Source organism: Puntigrus tetrazona, chromosome 8 (genome assembly GCF_018831695.1).
Source record: "Puntigrus tetrazona isolate hp1 chromosome 8, ASM1883169v1, whole genome shotgun sequence".
Taxonomy (NCBI): domain Eukaryota; kingdom Metazoa; phylum Chordata; class Actinopteri; order Cypriniformes; family Cyprinidae; genus Puntigrus; species Puntigrus tetrazona.
In genome coordinates, this window is record NC_056706.1 from 23521304 (window position 1) to 23547044 (window position 25741).

The window sequence follows — 25741 nt, forward strand, 5'->3', positions numbered from 1 at the left end:
TCAGTTTTCTTGTAATGAGTTGGCTGTTGACACAAGATCTGTTTCAAGCCCTACTGAGCTGCCTTGCTGTGTAATAGTGATAGATGGGTATATCTTCTTAAATTGCCCATTTCGAGATTATTGCATAGTTCAATAACTGTGCCTGCTTGGTCAATTAACCGAAAATTTAACTCTCTGTTGTGTCAGTTCCAAAACCTACTTCAGCCTAGTCAGAGGATAATGAAAAATCTGAGAACAAAGTGCCCTCAAACTAAAATAAGATTTGACAGGGTACCGTATAAACCTAAAAAAAAAAACGGAATTACCAAATAGATCTTTGGATGAAGTCTAAAATGCTGTTGAGGTAGGCTTAGTTTCGGATCAAAGTTTGTTTTTGTTAGTTTCTAACCTGCTGCCTGTAAACAGCACTCCTCATTAATGTTCATTTTAGATGAATGCAGGCAATAAATGTGAATGTGCAGCCCCAAAGCCTTCCCGGAAATCTCATTTACAGTAAGTCAGGTTTATTGCAATGTCATATATGCCTAAAGTGTTTAAAATGTAATTGAGCCCTAACTAATGAGGTTTAAATGGTTGCATTCATATTGCAGTGCTACTAAAGTAATAGAGCTGCTGTTTAGACATCAACATGGGTCATGTTCCCATCAGAATCTTCTCAGTAAACAACCTCATTCAGCTCTGTGCATGAGACTTTAAAGGGATAGTTCACCCAGAAGTCATAATCCTGTCATTATTTACTCACTTTCATGTCATTCCAAACCTGTACACTTTATCACTTTCAAAGGAGTCTGCTCATTTCTATACTGCAAGAATGTTTTTTTTCACACGATATAGAACCTTTTCTGCATTTGAAAATTTTCAATGGATGTTAAAGGTTCTTCATGGAATCTTTTCAGCCTGTTAACACACATATCAAATCAGCTGAGTAATATTAATTAACCTGGTTAAAGAGGTTATAAGATGCAATTTCAAGTTTGTTACAATCTGTTACAAAAACTAAGGTCTCGAAACCAAAAAGATTCTTTATAAAAGTTATGACTTCCAAAATCCCCTAAAATGTCTCACTTAAACACACCCTCAGTTTTCTACATCACAGAGTGGGTTTATTTTATAACATTGTCCAAATTTTTACGCAAAGAAAGAAGGCAGAACTGTTATTCTAGCTGTAATTTTGCTGCCAGTTGCTGGAGATGCTGTGAAAGTGAAACTTTTTTTGTGCTTCCAAAAGAGGACACAACTAGAAATCAGTGGTTAAGTTGTATTTACAACACTGTTCCTGAACAGTTCAACCCAAATAATAGAGTGCATTCAGTACATTTATGGAGGACTATTTTCAAACCTGGGAGTAGTCTATGCTGGCTGTGCACAGAGACTATCGGGAAATTCCAACTCTGCAAGGACATTCTCTTCTGACTCACATCCTTTAAGTAAGTTACGCTTTCGATGTTTCTCCGATCACGAATACATTATGAGGCGTGATGCAACATGACGCATAAAAAGACAATCATTTTTATGTCATAGCGCAGGGACGCTTGCATCATGTTATGATAAGGGCCGTAACATTTCGGCCACACTCTTGAGGTATTCGGCCAATCACAATGCACTGGATTGACCAGCTGACCAATCAGAGCACACCTCGCTTTTTTAAAAAGTTAAAATTTGCACAAATCGACCTGTTTTAGAGAGAAACAATAATGTACTGTATGTGGATTTCTTTTTACTTAAACGACATACGCATATTGCATTACATCAAATACACAAAATAGTGTTCTTTTTTGCAACATCGTATGACGCCTTTAAGGTTAGGATTGGGGATTGGTTAAGGGTTTCATGCATCATTTATTGTTATTATAATAGCAAGAGCATGTAACGTGTAACAAGGACATCTTAAAATTGTGACAGATTTTGGTAGGGTTGAGTATATCTCAGCCACTGTACTAGTCTTTATTTTTAGTTGACGGATAAATATGCGTGTATACAGACAGTTTTGCTGAATATATATTTTACGAATTGCCTGAAAATCAACCTCATGTGAGCGTAAACACCTTTTTGCAATATATAGTGTATTTTCAGTAATTTTACATTTGTGCAAACTGAAGAATATTTGAAATGTAGCTAGTGAGTGTATATTCTGCTTTGTTCTTGTAATATATATATATATATATATATATATATATATATATATATATATATATATATATATATATATATATATATATATATATATATACATTTTCTGCTATTGCTACAGTGTTTTTAATGTAACTGTGCCTCTGTTCAGACACTTTACTTTGATTTGTCCATGCCAGTATATCATTATGCTAACTTGGCTTTAAAAGACACATAGATACAAAGTAATCTGGTTGTTGGAACCTGTCAGTCAGACAGGCTTTTCCTGGGTGTTTCTTGGCCACAATAAGCAGCAGTCAGTAGTCATTATGTCAGCAGTCAAAAGTCTAGATGCACAAGACTAACAATCCATTAATAACCCACTACTCACATATAGCACTGAATAAATTACTACTCAAACTAGTGTATATCAAAGAGTCTGTTGTGATCATGTGACTTCAGAAGCATTCAGCTGCAGTTAGTTGTAGTTGCAGTTACATTGAATTAATATTGGGTTAATATTTAGGGTTATGTTCTATTATAAATTATTTGAAAACAATATTTGAACAAAATGAGCCAGCCGTGGATCTTCTGCTGAATGCTAGTCACATCACGTCCCATGCTTCGCTGATCATCTTTTCTCAATTAGCAACTTGAATGATTTTTCTCAGCTTAATATGCTTTTAAATTTGCATTCAGACATGAACTGAACAAAATGGAATAAGCTGAAAGTGTTTATTTGCCTCTGTACTCTGACCATAAATATGAAAAAACAAACACTTAAATGCCTTATGGTGATTTTGCTGCATAATATCAATGTTCCCAGTTCAAAATAAGCCAATGTTCCCAGAACACTATTGAAAAAGCAATCAAATTCATAAATTACTGTACGATTTTTTGTCTTGCTGGAATTCTTTCGGCGCTACTTTGATCCATTTCAGAACCGTATTTATTGAGCACAGATAGTACAGATCGAGCTCACAACTGAAGGGATGTAATTAAGAAGCATCTATCCTATTACCTACACCTTTTATTTATCTAGAGACACATCTATAACAGCCTGTGTTTGGTGGCTGGGGAGGTATATACGCTCACGAAGTTTCAAATCAATACATCGTGTAGATGCTGCATGTGTCATGTGACACTGCGTTAAGAATACATTAATACATTTTAGGCCATTACTACTGTTTTGTAACACCAATTGGCCAAGAAGACCCTTAAATCATACTTGGACTTATTGCTTTATAAAATATTATTCCTTTGGGCTGTAATTTCCCATAAAACTGAAGGCATCTCGGCCTCATGGTCTGGTCACTGGGTACACGGAAACATCTGCACATACAGTACAGTCTATGCCCCACACAGACTGGATGTTTTTTTGGCGTAAAATGAAACGCACAGTGCTTCAGATCATCCACCGCCATCGTAATGGGCTGCGGGCAAACAAGGATCCTTCTCCCCGGAGAAATGCTGCTTTAAAATAGACTCTAGTGTGAGGATTTGCAGGAGATACAACCTGCTTGTCATGCCGAGGAAAGACAATGTGTTAAAAAAGAGATGATAATGAGGTGTTGATGTATTCCACACAGCAGACACCTTTAACACCAATAAAATTAGCCCTTTTGACACCATAATACGGCTTGCGAATGGGATTTCGTAATTCATTTTGTTTCACTGTAGTGTAGTAATCATTAATACAGTTATTCATCCATTCAATTGCCTGTATGATAAAAAGAACTTGAACGTGTTAACATTTTCACTATGGTAAACAGCTAATTGCATAATAGTGTACTACAGGAACCAATACACCCATCCTTATAGTTGATAAAATTGTTCTCTCTCGCTGTAAGATTAAGGCACATCATTATCATTGTTATTATATATATATCTCTATATACACGCATATATATTTCTATACACACACACACGCATGTAAAAAGAGTTCAGATGCTTAAAATTTATTTTTGAAGCATTACTCACTATCTCAGTTATATCATTTGCATATAAGTTTAACAGTATTATTCACATGTGATCGCCCAGATGCTGTTCTGCAATGTTTACAGTATATTGAGAAGAAAGTTCCGGTTGCCAACTTAACTAATGCAAATGTACATCTTGGCAAAGCAGCTTTTTGTGCCTTGTTATGCCTGAACACCCAGGAGACTCACTTTCACTCTTATGTAATATTCAGCTTCTGCGCACATATGCTGACATATTTACAATAACACATAGAGTACATAAAATATTAAATAAAATATAGTGTCACATTTCTCTTATGAATGTATAACATGCTTTATAACGTGATTACAATTAATAAATGCATGACACAACTACTGTAAATGAAGCCTGTAAAAGGCAGGGTGAAATAATATAGTAACTTACTGCTTGCTTTCAGTGTTTTTGGAATATAATAAGGCTTTTGCTGGATTGCTGGACATTTTTTGTGCTGTTTTATTATTCCGGTGGCATGTAAATGCTCATACACACAGTGTGATGCTGAATAATGGCTGAACAGAACACAGCTGGGTTCCTTAAACATCCGGTGGGTTGTGTTTAGAAGTGCACTACAGTATAGAAGAAAAGAAATAGGGCTAGTTTCTTTTCAGATGATCAGTAAATTTTCATGCATGTACATAATGTTTTATAAAATATAAACATTCTTCCAAAGCTGAAAATCACATTAATTTGTTTTAATATATATATATATATATTTAAAATCCAGTGTATATATATCATATATCACTTTTTTATCCACTATAACACAACATATTACAAACCTTATTATTCTTATAAAAATTATTAAAATTCTTAAGGGATTTGTGATTTGTTTATCTGTTCCAACATATATGGAACATACATACTATGTTTCGATAATAATATTCATACATTACATTTTCATTTCTTTAGAAATTAAATGACCATCCAGTTTGTGTAATTTTTTTATAATTTGCATAATTTAGGCTCGAAAACAACAACAAAAAAATAATAATCATAATAATCACAAACATAACTACTAACATGTTTGTAAATCCCTTTTAAATCCCTATTAAACTCACATAGAGTGGGAAAAATCATGCTGAGAATGTAATTTCATGTTTCACATTAAGATATTTGAGAAAATGTGTGAATCAATGTACATCGTTTTCTCATCCGAATATGGCCTTAGACAGAATGACTGCAAGCTCTTTTCATACTGAATTCAATGAACTGAAAACCCATAGCCTTGAAATGTATGCATCTTTCAATATTCACTGTCTTTCATTTCACAAACAGTCTGGATCATGCTGTTTTAAGGGATTTTTCTTCGTTCTCATTCTGGGAAAACAACACACAGATGCCTTGCTTTTAATTCAATTTAAAATGTAGTTTAAATGAGTAGCTGTAGAAATGTTTAATACTGTAATGTCTTCAAAGGTGCAGTACTTTTTAAAAAGGATAATTACATTTATTGATTTTGCCGACGCTTCCAAAGCAATTACAACCAGGGTGTATTTTATCATGGGAGTTCCAGGAAAATCTAATCAATGACCTTGGCGTGGCTATAAATGCGATACCAGTGCAGCTTCAGTTGCTACAGTATTATATATGTATATATTTATTGGAAACACTTTTATGTTATTTATTTTTTGACAACTGGTTTGTTCTGGACTCTGTGAATTCAAGCTACAGCTATAGTCAAATGACTGACTTTCCTTAAAGGGACGGCGATAGAGCCGATGTCAAGTTATTGCTGTACCTCACTAAATTAGTTCGTCCAGGCAAGCAAACACTTAAATGCCTTTGTAATCCATAATATTGATTATATGAATTAGAGAAGTAATGAGCATGAAAAAGCAGCTCGTCAGAACACAATCAATCAGATGAGCCGTGGCGTGGAGCATTGAGCTCTGCCTTATCAACTGAACGTAACAGCATCACATCACTTTGAGACTCGCCGGAGCCGCGGGCTCATCCGCTCGCCGGGGATGTGTGCAAACCCTATTACCTTGACGCACTCACTGTGTGTGGCACCATCCTAAATTAGCCTGTTCTCTCTGAGAGCGAGCAATTACAGTAAACGCCCAAAGGACTCGTGCTAGAGAAAGGCCAAAGGGACTTAATTCAAACCTGAAGCACTATTGCACTCCTCACCTAGGCAGTCTTTGCATTTGCACTTGTCATCACTGTATGTACTGTGGCATTACTCATAAACGACTGAAAATATTAAAAGCGATTAGGTCCGGTGGGTTCACTCACCCTCAAGTCAACAAAGCCCATAATCTATTTACAGGATATATGGACAGAGCTTTATACGTCAGAATTGATTGGATCAAGTGGGTGTTACATACAGAATGGCGTAACCCGGTCTCATAAAAATACGTACCCACGTGCACATTTTGTGCCACGCTGTTTTTAGGTACCTTACTGCACGTTTCGCTTGAGTTTCCACTGTGAGGCGTTAAACAGGGGTTCAGTACATAACATCTGACACGTTACTGTTCCATTGATATTGCTGTTTTTATTACATTGCTTTAGGTATGTATTGGGACCGTTGAGAATTCAAATAACCGGGGACTGTCACAATATAATGTACGCTCTATCATGTTGGAAATATGCCCTACATCAAATCCAGCCCTACTCTTACCTAATAGTATTAACAAATGCAAAACTGATATAAAAAGGCATTGGTTGTGCCATTTCAACTTCCTTTTATGCAGATTTGAACTGTTTTGTCAAACCATGTGTGTAGCTAATGTTCAAAAGCATCAGTATTCAAATCTCCCAGCACAGTAATGTATTTTATGCAATGAGACCAGGTAGGAATGGAGTCATATGATAAAGTTACAGAATCAGACATCAGGCGAAAAACATAGTAGCTCCAGCAGTGGAGCAAGTTACAGTTAAGTTAAACTTTGATTAAAGGCTGTAAAGATGTTCCTTGTTTCTTGGAAAAATGTGCATCAATAAATCATTCATAATGAGATTGGGAACGTGTATTAGGATTCAAATTTCATGTTGCCTTTAATAGTTAAAGACGTAGATTCTCGGGGCACTTAGACTAACGCTCCCGCTTATTTTATTGCCTCCTTCCTTGTTTCCACTGAGAAAACAGGCCACAGATTAAATTAAAGCAGGAAGAACACGTTCCATTTCTCGCATTTGGGCACCATGTGGAATAGGACGAGCGCACATGTTGTTTCTGTGAAAAATGAGACCAGGACCATTGTCTCATGTTCAGATTCGGGGTTTGAGATCGCAATCTGTTGAAATGGAGAGTTGAGACAGCTTCTAGGTCACACTGCTCTTTTTAATGAGTGTGAGGCTGAGAAAGCAGGTTGTAAGGAAGTCTTAGGGATGTGTTTGACTCTGAAAGGAATCATGTGCAAACTCCCATGTTGATCCAAACTCAACTTAGGTTCACTGTAACTGCATTCCTCTGCCTACATTTCTCAAAAACTGCAAACATGTGCCTACTCACATTTATCTGCAGTTTCCAGGTGAAATGAACAGTTGAGGCAATATAAAACACACAGACAACTTTTATTCATTTTCACACATATTATGATTAAAGAGGCAGATTATCAATGAATAAAGGATCGTTTTGTGCCATTCTTTGCACAATACTGCATTATGGCCTTAACACACTTTTACTATATACATTTAATACATTTTAGTGATTGCATTCATACGAATGCTATTCTGCTTAAATGCTTAAATGCTTAAATGCTTAAATGAAGTATGCTCAGTAACTAAGCAAATGCATTACGGTCTCACGTTTGCTTTTTTTTAACAGTATCAGTTTTAGTTGCAGGTTTAGTGTTAGTGGTACATTCATTTTAAATGTGATCACTAACCTTTCAGCACCACAGGCTGGACATCTCCTTTCTGAATTACTGTGATACATACAAATTTACAATCACATTTTGTAGAAAACTAAACAAACTGCTTTAGCATCAGACAGTGCAGTGTTGACTGCAGTGAAACTTGTTACAAGCAACGCAATATCATTTTGCAACCATTCCATATCCACAGGCGCATGTTTTCATGCCATTGTGCCATTTAATAAACCGCGTCTGCAATGGAGAAAAAAATGCTATTGCCTCATGTGGATGTGTCATCCGAAAATTGCAGCAAAATGCAGACAGAGTCAGCCCATGGATTGCCAAAGAGTCTAGATTCGCCCAAACCAATATGACTCAAGAGTCTTTCCTCAACAGTAGAATGTTCACGCTGCTCTTTTCCAACCAATATCACATTAGAAAAACAGTGTGCTTTGCGATTTTAGTGTTATTATTCTTGAAAGGAAAAACCAAAATGTTTTCTTGCATTTGCTACTTTAATATTTCCTTGCATATACTGCTCATTAAATGCAGAAAAAGTATAGATTAATGCTCTGTTTTTGACCCCTGCTCCGAATCATTTTGTTTCTCAGTGCAACATTGACCTTCCTGAAGTAGAGGTCACAGAAATGTGGGCGTAAATCATTGGTGCTCGTAAATCTTCTCTCGTTCTTCCTCCCCTGAAAGTGATGTTGCAGTGGCAGTGTCACGCGTGTGTGTGTTTGTGTGTTTTGTAATTGCCCAGGTCTTCCCCTGAGTGCCAATTAGCATTTATATCGGTGAAGCAGGTATGACCCAGGGGTTTGACAAAAACCATGATGGTTGCAAGACCAAACTGGCTGCTGTGTGCGAGCAAACACTATACTAGTGTTATCAGCACATATTAACATCACGTTGGAGATGACGATATCCCCAACATCCATGCAGTCTGTACAGGTCATTGATGAATGTGTGGTTTGTGCTGATGTTTCGAAGATACACAGTATGTGTTCATTTTGTAATGCTGTGAATACTCATCAATAGAAAGTAGCTGCACATCTGCAGTGTGAAGGTGCTAGAATAAGAAACTAGTTCAACTACAACAAGGTTTTAAGCCTTTAATTTTCTATTTCTAACAAACAAGATTTTTTTGTCCATAGAATCTGTGGTCCTTGTACTGTTTGGAAAGAACATTACAAAAATGTTGGCTACCATATTGTCAAGCATACAGGTTTGGAAAGACACGAGGGTGATTCTGTTAACAGTTAACTTCAATTAACCAATGAATATAGCTCAAACTTGAGATGCGTTTAGTGTCATGTCCTTAAGTCTCTTCTCTTTCTCTGGCCATATTTCCATTTTTACCTTTTGATCCTCGCCATCTTTCTTGTTTTCTGTCTTTGCTCACGGAAATATTACCTTATTCTGTCAGTGCAGATCTTCACAGGTCTGCTAGCTGATCCCGGCTCTGTGGCCGAAACTGTTCAAGACCCTGAGGATTTTTCTCTCTGAGCTCTTGTCCATCAAAGGAAGTGCTCGGGCAGAGAAGCGCTGACCGGCCAAGCCTCATTCTCTTATATGTGATGCAGTCACAAAACCAGACCGTTGCCCTTCAGTGTGTGACCGCTGTCTCTGATCATCCATCCGTCCGTCCATCTATCTAGGGTTAATGTTTACATGTGTGTATGTATTAAATATTTACATTTAAATTTAATTAAATAAAACATTTTCACGTAAGGAAGGTAAGGAAGGAAGGTCAATAAACAAAAAAAATAAAAGAATATCAAATAAAAATATTATAAACAGTGAAAATAAAATCAGTTAATATTAAATTCAATCATTCATTCATTCATTAATATAAAATAAATATGTATTTTATTTATATGTGAGTAAATGCAGTAAATTAAGTACATTAAAGTTGTTTTCTGTGACTTGCCGTCCAAAACATAGAATGAAGCATGAACCGCATGGAGTTTATCCAAAGTCTGGATCCAGATGAAGTGAAAAGTAAACCAATAATTGCTAAACAGGTTCATATTTCCATTATTCATATCTTGTTTCCTTTTTTGTGCAGTGTATATGCATGATAAAAAGAATTGAGATGAATCTGAATCTAAAGAACTTTAATTTAACCCCAGTGCCTGGGGATAAGCACTGGGTTATATATTGGATCATTTTTACTTATCTCGAACACTGAGCATATTTTGTCTTCGTCTGTAGTTTATCAGCTGTATCAGCTTCCGTGGAACTCCTATAAATATTACAACATAGCCAGCCAGAGGCACTTTAACTGCTCATTATACAATAATGCACCTTTGAAAAACAATGCCCAGCTTTTCTGCATTGGGGGAAAATACGGGTCAGGCTGTCAGCAAATGTGTCTCATTTTAGTGGTTCTGGAAAAGAAGTGGGTTGAACCCCTTCCTACAGAAACTGAGTCTAAGCTTAAGATAAAATCGACCTGGTGAAAGACGCCATTGTTCTCTTCTCATCTGTTCTTTTCACCTTTTTTCATCCCTTATCTTCCTGTACCAGAGGCTGTGAACCTATAGGATCCAACAATGACGACTTTAGCACACACTCATGTCTATCACAGATAGATTCAAACCACATGGAGGAGGTAATACCCAATTCAGATTCAGTGGGTTTAGAAATGGCCTCTGAAATGAGATGGGGATTACGGGAATTTAACAACATTTGAACAGTTTTTTGATAGACAGTATTTTAGGACACTAGACTTTTTTTCTCTAGTTTCAATAGTCAATAACACTCTGACATTTTGATTTACCAAACAGAGTAAATGCGCATGAGAGCGCAATCCCATAAACGCACCGGTGGACAGTGGAAAGTCATGCAGGTGATTTACTGACAATGCACACATTAAAGAACACAGATGCAGATCAGCTCGTTTCCATAAAGACCAAAGCAATCCACCAAGAGCAGCGCAAATTAGTGCAGTGCAAACAAGCAGAACAGATGATAGACGTGTGTATGTAATCTGCTAACAACACAGGTTAAAACGTGCTTTTTATGGTGGTACAAATGGTGCAAATTGTATAAAATATGCATATGTTAATGAAATATGTTGTGTGAATTATTAAAATACTCTCCTCCCGTAATTTTCAAAGGGAAACTATTACAAATGCGTAAGGTCAGTCTGAAAAATAACTCATTCCGTGCCTTTTCATTGCTAATTTCTTACCTTTTTGTTTCTTTTAGTAAATCCTGACAGTAGTTTTTAAGCGCTAAAAATGGTTGGGACTGGCTAAATCTGGTCCTAAGCCTATGGAATATTTTTGATAAATCCGATCCCTTGGAAAAGTCATACCCAACACACCGCAAAACGTTAGGTAACGTTCGTGACCGCTGCATTCCAATGGTTAGGGCTAATCCAACAACCGAGCAATAATTATAGCGATTCTTGCTCTAGCAAACACGATTTATAATATTCTGCAATTTTAGTGAATGTTGTAAGAAGTGCAACCAGGCGCATTGAAAGTATGTTTCACAGTGGTTTAAAAAAAATTGTTAACACTTCAGAACAGGGACCAATTCTAACTGTTATAGCAGGCCTAACATTAAAATACTGTATTGGCTTTTTATTAGTACTTACACATTCTGCACGACCATATTCTGCGGTGGTAATACCCACTTTTTATCGTCTTGGCAAACAGGAACTAGGACTGATTTTAGTTCCAGGAACTCCTTTCGCAGGAAGTAAATGAGCTCATACTTCAGAGTAGGGTCTAAAATAGTTACAGGAACTATTGGTGACCTAAGTGAATGCTGATTGGCTAAACGTGTCGAAACGCTCCCTCACCCACCATTTAAAACGCTGTATCAACTAATTTCTTTTACGAACAACATTTACCAGCTTTTACTTTGTCTACGCCATTTTCTGCTTCTATCAGCCTCAATGACATGTAGCTCTACCAATAAACATTGGAGATTAGTTCTCCTTTCTGTTTTTTTCCCCTTACGTCCCTTTTCGCTTACGTCACTTCTTAGTACCCACCATCAGTGCGAACTAAAGCAGTGCAAAAGGCCCTCATGTATGAAGCTGTATATCTGACAGTAACAATAAAGTATCAGTTTATTGTGATATTTTGCAGGGAACTGTGCAAAATATATATATATTTTTTTTAAATTGAAACTCGCGCAGCAAATCATACTTTGTGTGAAAGGGAATAAACACTGTCTGAGCTTTACTGCCTCTAGCGTTCATACATACTGTATATATGTTTTTTGTGCCTGTTCAAATGCCTTTTCAGATTTTGCGTAATTAAAATGAAAAGTAACACGTTAATTTTGTACAGTGCATTTATGCCAAATTTTTTGTCATCAGCGCCATGCAAAGAGGTGTTTTCAACGCACAGATGGTCCTGTTCAGCACTGTTCCTTTCTGTTGGTCTCTTCTGACCTACTTTCTTTGAGCTAAGGGTGATTCCCACAGGCGGGCTGCTGGAGCTGTCAGAACCACGGACAGCTCCTGAACGCAGCCGCACGCTCTTACTGCACTTCTCCTGGGCTTTGCTTTCCATCTTTAGCGTAAACGCATCCAAGCATTCTGGGTCCGTTTAAAAGTAGCAGCAGTCAAAAGTACATTCGTTCTTTTTTTGTGATTACTTGGAACTCGGGGATTTCCGAGTCAATGTCTTTATCCTGACACCATCCAATGTCATGCTTTAAGTCCTTTTTGTACCCTTTTCCAGTTAACCAGCCACATGTAACGTTTGGGATCAGTCTTCTGTGTGTGCTTCATGCTGGATAAAGCTTTGGTGATAACATCTCAGATGGAGGCAAAGTGAGTGCCTTTGACAAGATCTAAGTGCTGTTTGTTAGGAGGTCTTTATTTCACTATATGGTTGTCATGACAGGACAAAAGGTGTCAGTGCTATTTCTCGGCTGTCATGCCAGATTTCTATGGCATGTAGATAATTACATGTTTTATAACTCAATTTTACTTAGAAAGAACAAAAGCTACTTCTGTCAACACTCTAATTATAGTCAGTACACACACACACACACACACACACACACACACACACACATATATATATATATATATATATATATATATATATATATATATATATATATATATATATATATATATATATATATATAATACATTAAATATCTTCAGAAAAAGTATATTCACAATTATAGAAGATTATTTTATTATTATAGTTCAGTATAGTATTGTAGTTATTATTATAGTACCTAATCATAACTTTAAATTTATCCAAGACATGATATATCCCATAATGAATTTATATTGCATTGCATTAAAAGACATTAAAAAGAACTTATTATTATGTTATGCATTAAATATACATGCTTCAAGTGTTAAAAAGGTGTTATTTTATTCCTAACTGTTAAGCGGCAGAATACATGGCTCCAATAACAGTTAAATGTAAATACACAATCTAATTTTCTATCTACTTTTTGGTTTCTCGCATTTTAAGGAGCGCTCATGACATCCAATGCAATAAATGTCACCCTCCAAAAAAGATTCATGTTCTAAACTACTTTAATAATGACTTACAATTGAATTAAAAATCAGTTCGTCTCCATCTTCTGCAAGGGAGAGACAAACAACCATCAGCTTTTATTGTATTGTTCAATCAAGTGTGATGGATTATGCAAAACAGTACAAGTGATTTGTTTCTTTATGCCCTCTGTATCAGGCATCATAAATGCACTGATGTTTCAAATACTGAAAGTGAGTTTTTCTCCATTGTCTGAAAAGCTTTTATATGTTGCTACCAGCCCCTGTTTAGCAGACAAAAAAGCATTATCAAGTCCTAAAGTGCTTAAGTGACAATGAGTCCCATTGTCATGCCATTCAGGGAAAACTTCTTTGATGTGCTTTAAAGAACTTATTCTGTACTTGCTTTTGTCATTTCATGAAGTTTTGCCAAGCTTTTATACAGTTGTTCCGTAAGTTACTTATCTTTTCAAACGTCTATAACATTTTCTTCCATTAAAAAAACATATAAATCACCATGTCTGTCAGGTTACAAAAATTACAGTTAAAATATTAGTAAAGTAGCACTAAATATATTAGCCATTTATTAGTAGTAATTACGTAAGCACATATCTGCGTCCTTAATCATACCCAATACCTAAATTTAACAACCACCTTACTAACTATTATTACTAAGCATCAAATAATAGTGATGTGTTGGCATATATATATATATATATATATATATATATATATATATATATATATATATATATATATATATGTACAATATATACAATATATTAATTGTGTTTCCTTCAAATTCTTTTCTTCAAATTAGTTACCTTAACATTTTTGAAATAGTTTTAATCATAATTGTATTTTTAGTTTTAGTTAAAATAACCCTGTTTTGAGAAGGAAAAAAACCAACATGAGAACGATGGAAATGTCCTGAAATTCTCTTCATGTTCCTTCGGTCTTCACATTCTTCCGTGTCCCTGGTTTCCTTCACCTCAGTGTTTGCGAAGCTTTCTTCCCTTCGCAGACGCACCCATTCACTCTCCCTGAGCTGAGCACTGCTGAATAAAACATGAGATGAAGACAGAGACACTCCGCTTCTGCAAATCACCATCACCTCATGCTACTCCGTCTTTCTTTGTCTTGCTTCCTCCTGCCACTTAAGTTCACTGGCCCTTCCTTGGTCGTCTATCTTATATTCCTCAGTTGTTTCCCAGCATTGTTTTTTAAGGTGACAAGGCGGCACTGAAGCGACCGCACACGTGGCTCTGCTCTCTGAGCGGGCACCTCTCGTACTCTCAGCCGCGAGTGGAGGGAAAGAGTGCTGGATGAGAGGGAGGAGGAGGCAGAGAGAGATAAAGAAAGGGAGGCAGAAGCAAAGCAAAGAATCAAAGCAGAAAGACAGGAGCAGGTGCTTTGGTTCCCCATCTTTAGGATGAGACGCAAGAATCTGAGTATTCAGCCATTCTCATCTGGAAAAGCAGCTCATGGGATTGTTCTCCTGGAGAGCGGCACACATCTCGCCACCTATTGTTAGCACATGGAGGCTTCTCAGTTTGAATTATGGAGGATCTTAGCAATATTAGGAGCCTTAGTCCGGAGAAAGGTAAGCTTTCCCACTCTTTCATTTCTTCTAAGAACAAAAAGAGCAATTTCAGTTAAACAATGAAGAACTGAAGAATGGTGGAGGTTTTCAGGAGTTCATGCGTAAACCTCTCTCTTTCTAATGGGAGGATTTTTGATGCTTCATTGCAATTTCTGTTCTTATCTCATAATGTGTCTGTGGTTCACACCATAAAGCCTCTGTAAATATGTTATAACATTGTGTGTATGATTTTATTTGCGAAAACATTCAGTGGCTCTGAATGTTCTGGGTGTGCTTTAAAAAGTGAACACGTGCAGACTTAAAGAGCTATTTTTACCTGATGTGACCCTTTAAATGCTTTTATTATTGAAGCCCGATTCAGGCGCATTAAATATTTCTGACTTTAAATAAAGCAATTAGTTTTTCCCTCATAAAGCACATTTCTAGGTTAACTGACAGAAACGTTATTTACAGCGCCAGTGTTTGAGATTATGTAATTTTCTCCAACTCCCAAAGTTACTTACTGAATGAAAGTGGTTTTATATTGGCTAGAGATCTGATGACTGTACTGGTTAAAGCATAAGATGAGGGATGAGATGTGTTGCTTTTGTGCCAAAGAATGCTTGCAATATCAGTTTAATTAGATCACTGTATGAATATGAAAACCAAAAGCATCCGCAAAGCAAGCGAAAATCGGTTTGGGAGAAATAAAGAGCTAATTTATTCAGGGCTTTTCAGAGATAAGTTTAACAAAGCAAGCAGTTTCCTAGACAAGCTGAGTTTGCAGTTACTCTACGTCACAGACGTACATCTGTGTGTAACAATGACCACCTAATGGCATCTCAGAAGGCACTGGGAGGTCTTGATTGTTAATTGAAAACATAATTAGACTAAACATAATATTCATAATTGACATAAACATAATCACGACCACTTGGAATGGGTGCTTTAGTAGCAATAATTGCAATAGAAATCATAAGTGTAATCATTAACATCACAGGAAAAGCATGACCTTGTAATCAGAATTAAAAACAGCCACACACAATAGATCGATTATAAGCTTGAGTGTAATTGGGATTGTAATCGGAATTGTTAACATAATAGCAATTCCAATTAAACTTGTAAAATAATCTGAATTAATCAGCGTATTGCAATTGGTAACACTTTAGAATAGGGAACACAATTCACCATCAACCACAGCTTTTCCTTCAATAAATTAAACATTTGCTGCTTATTAATAGTCAGTAAGGTAGCTGTTAAGTTTAGGTATTGTGTAGGATAGGGATGTAGAATAAGGCATGAATATGTTCTGAAAGATTACTATTAAATGGCTAATACTTTAGTAATGTGCATGCTACTAAGCAACTAGTTAAGAGACCCTACAGTAAAGTGCTAGCGTTTTATTGCAATTGTAATAACATTCCTCTTTTGTTTTAAATAAAATTAAGAACAATCTAGTTCAGCACCTCAGAGAGAAAACCTCACTCTAAAAGTGTTGATACAATCAGATTTTTTTTGGTTTGTTTTTACCGCACTTTTACGACTGCACGGTTGCCTACCTGTGATGCTCTAGCGGTGCACACTAGACCAGCTCAAAGAATACTGCAAGCATCATCGCCTTCCACAAAACCAATCCAAAATAGAAGTGCTCTGACATCCCGAAGTTTTGAGCACCCTTCATCTTGTCAGCGCTAACCCACTGCTTCATAGCCGACTGTCACGCTTTCTCAAGATTTCTTAGCGCGTACCTGCGGCCCTTGCCAGCTCCCTGTCAACTGCATCTGCACACTGCGGTCATGGCGCGACTCCAGTCTGAAAAACAGAAGCTGTTTATGGACTCCAGGTTTCTCCGATTACGCTTCTATCCAAACACGGTTGTATTTTCTTTTTGAGGGTCTGTAAAACATTTTGCAGTACAGCGAGTTTACAATGCAGTACATCTTACTGCGGCAGCACATGCAGTGTTTATTTTTTCATTTGAAAGCTGTAGACATCTTGTAATTGATCACATGGGATTATGGGACTGTCATGGTGTTTCCACGCTAGAGCTTTTGTTGTGCACCCGAGTCAGAAAGATGTCAGAACTTGGTTTGTTTGGTTGGTAAAGCTGTTTTTGCACTACTGATTTCTTTGAAAAGGTGGTCTAGAGTAGCTTCTCATGGACACGTTTTCACAGTTAACTGTTCGTGAAAAATGTATCCAGCCTGGCATCAGAAGTTATTAAAACAAACTGTATTTAATTCTGACGTTCAGTAACAAACTGTGTTGCTTAACTTTCATATCTGAACATGTCTCAGGGGGACTAGATTCGCCCACAGACTATCTACGGACTGCCATAATGCACTCAAAAATGGCAAATACATCCTCTAGGTTGAAAAATACAAATTTAAGCAATTTTTAGGGGTCAGACTTGGCATGTTTTTACCAGCTTGCCAGGATACAAAGTTCTGTTTTCAAGTTTTCAGGCTACTACAGGCTTGTTCCGAATTCAAAGTTGTCAGTGGATTCGCCAATATTTGCACGGTCCGTGGCTTTGAATCCCAATAGTTTTGAGACATTCACTGTAATCTCAAGTAAACAAGATATTCTTTCCTTGCACAATTCTTTGCACCTTCCTCCAAAAGTTCTTGTCAAAGTTAAAAGGGCTTAGCAAGGATAAGCTGTGTAGACAAGGTTTTTTTACCCAGACTCTCCCTAAGCTGCGATGTTAGTTTAGCAAGGTTAGTGCACTGTGAAGAAATGCTCTCTGCTTGAAATTATAGACCTAATTGCTGTTTCACATCATTTTCCAGATGAGACGTGGTTCTTCCACCAAAATAATATCAGTTAAATGTTGTGTATTCCTTGGTGAAACGTTATTAGTACAATTGGGATCTGAGCAAATGTATAAAAGGGTAAAGTCAAATCTAAATTCAAAACCATTGTGACACCAAGGTTTGAATAAGATCGAGAGCAGCGCATTCTCTCTCTCAAAGCATGCTGCTTCCATTTATTTGTTTGCCTGTCCTGAGATATAGCTTTTGAAGACCTCACGCAAGAATTTCATTAGAATGTCTCTGAGAGAAATTCTTCAGTGGCGAGGTTGTCAGGCGCTGGCATCTGAATACCACTTCAGGCATCTATAGACTGCAAATACCCAGCTGAAAAGATGTTAGAGGTGAGAAGCATCACTTAACCAAAAGATTGCTCAACTTTTGAGAACTCTGACACTTTCTTCAATGGTTCTTTGAGCTTTTTCCTTGATTACTTCACGCTGAACTGCCTCTTCTGTTGTGCTTTGAGGAGATCAAGCTTTATTCGACGTATCCTGTCTAACATGACATCTCTCTCTGGTAGGGAAGAGGAAGAAAGGGCTGTTTTGTACCTGTGCAATGGTGTCATTAAATTTGACAGCGGAGGATACCTTCTTCTTTCTTACTTTTGTTTTATTTGACCTCTAAAATCTAGTCAGTCAACAAGTACATTCTCTACATTGTATTTGAAGCTCATGTGTTGTCATTATTGATAATTTTGTCATTATGATCATTATTTTAATAATTATTAAGTTCCTTAATTTCACTTGAAAGGCTCTGTGATTCCACTTCTGTTCAGCTTCATATGGAATGTGTTATTACTATTATACTAAACTAAATGTCTTTGCAACTAAGGTAAAAGAAAACGTACATGCCGTTTAAAGAGTAATGTAGACCCTTCAAATACGTCGAAATGAAAGCATGAAATTTTGCACAATGAATGCTAAAAACCTTTTGTGCCTTGCTGATATGGTGTGATTTGATTTGTGCTTTTTCTAAAATATGGCAGAAAAGATTGCTCTTGCAGAGACAAAGCGAGCTGCATGTGGGAGGTGTGCTTTTATGCCCAAGACAGCGAAGCATGCTGGTGTGTGTACATGTGTTTTGCTGTGTTAGTGCTGTGAGCTGTAGTCACAGGTAGACATGTAAAGTGTGGCATCTTGGTTTAACACAACAACCCAAACTCGCTCACAAACACAAGCCAGAAGCCACAAGAAAACTGGATTTATTGTCCAAATGTCTATGTGACAGTAAACACTGCAATGACATGCCTATTCATATTGCTGCTTGAGATCTAATACTTTCATATTTGACTGCTTTTGTTCATAGGCCTTAGCACTGTCATATATAATTACCAGTGCTGTCAAACAATTGATCACGATTAATCGTATCCAAAGTAAAAGTTTTGATTTACATAATATATGTTGTTGTATATTTTACTAAGTACATATTCATAAAAACACATGTATGCATATATCAAGGCAATTAAGTTAAGGACTTAACCTGAATCTCTCAGGAAACGTTTGTGCATTTATTTATTTAGTGAAAGAGCATATAAACAATTCTAATCCTGTCCCATTCATTTCTGTCAGAAATTAAATATGGTACTACTCTGACTGTCTAAAGTCTTTTAGTGTAATATTTCTTCACCCCAGTTTGTTTTAATAAACTAAGTTAGCTTTTGGAAACAGACTCTTGGCAAAACCATGGTCATCCCTCACTGTGTCAAAGTAACATATACTTTATGCTTTGCTCAAATATACAAGTTCTACCTGTAACAACAAACCAGTCTTACATAGAGAGCTGTCTCATAAGCAGAATAAATGCAGAAGGGGTTAGCAGTAAACGCAGAACACATACGACTGGGTTAGTTTTCATAATTTCAGTAAGAGCAGATAGTGTCAGCCATAGACACAGGATTAGCTAAACCAGAACATTTGAGCCCCCTCCCAACTCAAGCCTTCGCCCGGGGAAAGTTTACCAGCAGGGCACCGTATCCTTTCCCCTGTGTCGCCATCTGTTCATTCAGACTCCCTTTCTCTCCACACTGGAGGCTGCCCTCTCTGCGCCGCTTTTGACGCTTGTGATCCAACAGGAGCGTTTCCTGTGAGGGGTGTGTGAGTGTGTGTGTGCGAGGGGAAGAGCTATGTGATTTCTCTTTCATCTGAGATACAATTAGTGATAATCAAAACGAGCCCGCTTGCTTTTGAAAAGGACAGAACACAAGCTCAATACATGCAAATTGAAGGAGGGTTAATCTCTCAACAAAGCGTATAGGGCTAGTTATCACACAAGGAAGTTTTGCCGAGGTTAGTGTATACGGTTTTATCTTAAATACCTAGTTCAAATAGATTTTTTTATGAATTCTACTAATAAATATATAGCAGTAAGGTACAGTAAAATATTGTCAGTGTATTACATACATAACAACACAACTTAGTCTCTTTGGATTTTTGACCCTGTATTTCAAATTGATATAGAAAAACCTCTTTCGATATTATGAATATTTAAACAACTTGAAATACGTTGTTCAAACATACATGGGAGATAATGGGTAATTATGCAATCCATTAGCTCTGGGTTTCTTTCCAAAACATAAGTACGTAGGAAATCCATTTCCTGTGCATCGAACACTGTTTCATTTCTCTAGAGAAAATCTAAACATGCACGTATGGAAAAAATGTTGCATTTCTGCTAAACTCCAAAAACATACCTACATTGTTTTTACATACCTATGTATGACTTACTGCAGTTTCAAGCTGAAACAAACATTATTTCCATTAAAACACCCACAGCACTCAATTTCACACACATTTGTACAGTTTGCCATTTGAAAAATGTAGCCAGCTCCATATTTATGGCTTTTCTGAAATGGCAAATGTTACTTTACTTTACTTTATTGTCTGAACAGAAAATCTGGACCTGAAAAGACCTGGTTATGATTTCCATGAAACATGATCAATGGTAAAAGCTCAGAAGCATGCTGAAATAAAACAAATGAACTTAAAAATGTTGTGTCCAGTAACTTTCCTAACAGAATAATTAACAAAGAACAATTATCCGCCATCACAGTAGCTAATTTAGTAAAGCATCATCACAGTTGTAATTGCTTTACAGGCTACCTATGGTGATTGATACTACCATATTATTAAGTTTTTTAATAAAAAAAAAACAAAAAAAAAACGTTATACTTTGGAAGAATCTTCAGGCAGCTTCATCCATAATAGTTTATTGTGATCACATCTATCAAAGAACAAAAATATAAGCAAAATCCATCATGAAAGAGTCATAAAAGCAGCTCAAAGTATTCAGCTTTCATTTCAGGATTCATTTCAATACAATAACAATAAACCAAGTCACTTGGATATGCAGTTTGTTGTATATCTAGCTGCTTCAGAGTTTGTAGAGCAGTGTACAACTTTGGCATCTGTAGTAATTTGTGATTTTGTGTAATAGTTATACAAACAATGTCCAGTTCTGCTGCTAGAGAGCCACTGTCCTGTGGAGTTCTGCAGACCCACCAGAAGGCCTCAAGAAAGTGTCTTGTAGCTGGTTGGAGTTGGGCTGGAAACTCTGTAGGACAGTGACCCTTTAGATGTAAGTTTAGACATTAGCCAAAGAATGTAACAAAACATTCAAAAACCCTTATCCCAACCTGGCCCACATCTTGTGTTAATAATATCTGGCATCAGAATAAAAAAGGAAGTTATTGATAGCCCAATAAAAGTCCTCCATTCTATAAAATAGAACAGTGTTTCTAACAGTGTTTCTGCTCCTGGGGGCATCTCAGCACAGCTCATTTGAGGTGTTTTGCTAATTTGACGTGGCCCATTCAGGCCATTAAAACTATACTAATGAGCTCATGGTTTGCAGTAGGTGTGTTACACAGGGTGTGCCGCGGGCAGACCCAGGAGCAGGATTGTGAAATTCAGCACTAAAACATCATGCAAAGATAACGCTGGCATCAAGTCATGTCAGAACAATCACATTTATGAGGTGGATGCCTCATAAACCACAATGTCATAATTACCAGTGGGAAACACAGTATTGTTCATAAGCGGCAACTGTTTGAATTGGGGACGTGCCGATTAAAGATGCGTGCCAGAATATTTATGCAGTATGTGGTAGGAATAGTTTGGATGAATTTTATGTACTGTTGCTTGCCAAGAAATAAAAGTAATTTCCCATAATTTTCTAGAGGTACAACAACAACAAAATACTTACTGCCATGTGATTCTAGTCACACAATGTTAGGCATTAACTACTCTGTAATCATTTGTTACAATAAAACTACTATTTACCTAATTGTAATTGCATTGCATTTAATTAAAATTTGTATTCCATAGTTAACTTTAGCCCCAATCTTACATAAAACCCTTCTAGTTCTAACCCTAAACTTTTATTTACTTTTAAACCTATAACCATACCTCAAACTCATTAACAGTAAATGCAATATTTATAGGTACATAGTAGATCCATAGTTTTTTCTTGTATATTTAATTTTAGTACAAAGTAAGTAGGGACACCTAATGTAAAGGGTAATTTATCTTTTGCCTTTGCATTTTGATGCACAAGAACTTTCTGTCATTGTAGATGAAGCATGAAATTTAACAACCATTTTTATCGTATAAACACCTCACATTTCTAGGCTCGAAGTAATTTCTTCTCAGGTTGACTTGGAGAGATGAGACAGAAGCAGATAAAATGCCTCATTAGCTTGCTGGTGAGTGAATATTTCTGTAGAAGAACACAAGACCCACCTAAGCCAGATGGTCACTGATGAGGGCTTTCTTCTCCTTTTCACACTTCAGTCTCGTTCATTTTAGACAATGTGTGCAGTTGGATCCTGCACTCAGAATAGAGTAATCGACGAAGGCGGCATGGCAATAGCCATGGCATATGTTGGCAAACAGCACTGATTGTTTAACTAGACAACCATATGCCCAATTAGTTAAAGGGGAGCTTCCAAAAGACTAATTCCTTCAAGAGTCCTGCAGAACCCTGTATCCAGAGTCTTGACTTTCCACTGAGCACATGATGCCAGCATGCATCTATGAGATTGGCCTTGCTGTCACAATGGCCCCTTCACATCTGTTCACCTTGTTCAGCAACACGCCAGCTTAAATATGCAGAGGCATCTGACCTACTCCTCTAGCCTTTCAGCTTTGTCAGATTCATGCCAAAACATTTACTTTTTGTAAGGAGAATTTGTTTAGCAGACTTCCACCAAAGATTGACAGACTTTTTGTAGGGGAAAAATCCCCTGGAGCATCCTAGAGTTGAGTGTCTTGCTGAAGATGGCTCTTGGCTTCCTACTTGTGGAATCAAACAAGGACTCTTATGGCTAGCGGCCCTGGGCTTTACCACTACACCACACCGCCTCTCTGTGCTGAACATCCCTTACCTGTTGAATGACAACCTGTTTAACATCAAGTATCTGCATACACATCAGAAAGAAATCTCTTCCTATTGAGGGACAGGAAAATCTAACAAAGAAACTGCGAGAACTTGGGTCTGGGGTTAGGTTGTGGAAACCCCTGCTGAAATTTAAAAGCAACTTTGCTAAAAGGGATGTTGGACAGATGCATCCAGTGCAACACTGGGGATTCTGCAGAAAGAATACAAAAGCCCAACCACGAGAGACTGGTCTACTAAAGCTACCCAGCAGCAGTTCAGTAGTTCGCTTAAGCTGTACTGTAGCTTTGTATCATCAGATGTCTGTATGTGCAAGACTGATCCACTTTTTTAAATCACTCTTACATGCAGAACCAACATATCAAAACCCTTCACTGCTTTCGAAAAAAAAAGCACTGACTGAGGCCCCAGTTGTTTCGAAAAATATTAGGATCTATAGTATATTAGGCTTTTTGCATTCACTTAAGACATAACCAACTATGTTTACATGAATACTCATCAAAGTTACATTTTCACACACTTTTCTGTGTATTTGTCTAATCAAGATGGATAATTTTCAGTACTCGTACATGGCAGAGAGGCACTCTTCTATATGTGGAATTCATATACACTTTATTTGTTTTTTAAATCGATATGGCATGCGAAGGTTGGTCAGGTATAAGTGTGTTCAAGTACAAGCAATGAATTCTCAAGTCTTGCTTTTTTTTTTTTTTGCTGACCCCATCCTGCCCTTCATATGGACGGCAGTAGGCAGTCGTGCGCTCGTGGGTGTAAAGGTTTCTCAGGTGCAGTCTGGGGCTGAGCGCTTAGTGCATAGAAGGAAATTCAGGCAGACAGAGCACTGACGCTGTATTTTACACCATACTTTATTTGCCATCACAGCCTGACCTCTGCTTTTCCTTTGACCAGCAACTTGTCGATTGGAAATTTGCACATGCAGGACCATTATGCAGTGACTTTTTCAAACAGCAATTTCCATCCTAAAATGTGTTTTCCAATTATCTTTTAGCATTTTGCCTGGCACACATAATGAATTCAAATCATTTTGGTTCTGAGTTTTTTTTAAATGCAAGACAATCAGTGCCGCGGTATAATTTCCTCTGCCCGAGGAAATCTTTGGACAGTAAGGCTCTTCCTCCTTTTCAGCTATCAGAAAAGCAGACTGTAGATCATTTCCTTAAATGTTCTGTGTTTTCATTGTACACCGTACATATCCTTTGCAGAAAAAGACAAAAAAACCTAATTAACCTTTAGGAGACACATCACACTTTCGTCCTGTACTGTTGTTCCAAACGCAGAGCCAGGAAAAACAAAACCCCCATCTCGCTAACACATGCGTTACCTGAGCTATCTACTCTACCTGGCTCTAAATCAATGCTTGTGATGTAAAGTTGTGTTAGACTGAGGAGGTAACCATAGCAACAGCACTCAGCTTGAGCGATTTCCATTAGGATCAGTATGGGACGGTACATTGGCACATACACTAGGTACTGTTATTATTTATCACTTTATTGCAGATTTATGCATCATATATAATAAAAACACAGAAATACATTAGGTAGATATTATAGTTATCCTTTACAAGCTGACTGAAAGTATAATATGCACAATGCAATGAAACAAAAACATGATGCATTGAACAGAACAAGCTTTTAACCAATTTAACTTTTAATATGATGCAGCTATAAAAAGTTACAGTAAGTTCTTGAGTCTTCTTAGTCTCTATAAAAGATTTCCCTCCATTAGGATTACACAGTAATATATTTAATGCAATGCATATTTGATTATCATACATTAATAAAACTGGTAAGAAACTGGTAAAATAACTTGTTTAAAAAAAAAGGGAACAGGCTATTATTAACTATATGTATCTTTCTTATTTAAATAATAATATTTCCAAAATGTATTTGTTTAAATGTGTCTCCAAATCAGTATAAAAGTGTTAATTGTGAAAACGTTTTCATTAAAAAGCATGAACATGGTTAAAAAGTGTCTAGTGTGGTATAAACAATGTTAGTTCAGTTAAAATGTACTATTTTGTAGTTTTTTTATTGTTATAATTGTAGTTTCCTGCTGGATTGATAATAAAAATATAAGCCTGTTTATTGTGTATTTAAAGGAAATGTCACCCATTTTATTCATTTTTTTTAACTGGTAAATATTCATCACCTTAAATCATTCCACTTTATTATATGTTACTTTAATTATGATATATGTCAAATGTAAAAAAAAAAAAAAAAAAAAATGTTGATTTTCAAGAAAACATTTGCTGCAATTAAAGTGGGATACTGTTAAGGTTAAATTATGAGGTGGACTTTAGTGAGCACCTTTAATGAGCTTTAATTGTATTGGTTGTTTTTAGTAGTGTATAATATCTATAATATCATGGATACATTTTTGTGCTTGTTTTATCTTGCCCATTCTAATATTGGTTAAAAAAAAAAAAGTGAACAGCACAGGCTGGACTATCTGAGGTATCATTCATGCCTGTAGCGCAAATGATGCAGAAAGAGCTGCACAACACATCTTAACAGTCAGGGTTAAGAATTTATTC

The 25741-nt window shown here is 36.7% G+C and overlaps 1 protein-coding gene across 4 annotated transcripts in view; it reads left to right on the top strand.

The window, feature by feature from the left end:
• The window catches only part of plch2a (phospholipase C, eta 2a), a 100483-nt gene that overhangs the window by 38409 nt on the left and 36333 nt on the right, over window positions 1–25741 (top strand). The window contains exon 1 of one of the 4 annotated variants that reach the window (XM_043246656.1): window positions 14350–15001. The exons of the other annotated variants lie outside the window; for them this stretch is intronic. Within the exon in view, the coding sequence (XP_043102591.1) occupies window positions 14959–15001 (43 nt within the window). The 5' untranslated portion in view covers window positions 14350–14958. Of the gene's footprint in view, window positions 1–14349; window positions 15002–25741 lie in introns of those variants that run through there. 4 annotated transcript variants of the gene reach the window in all.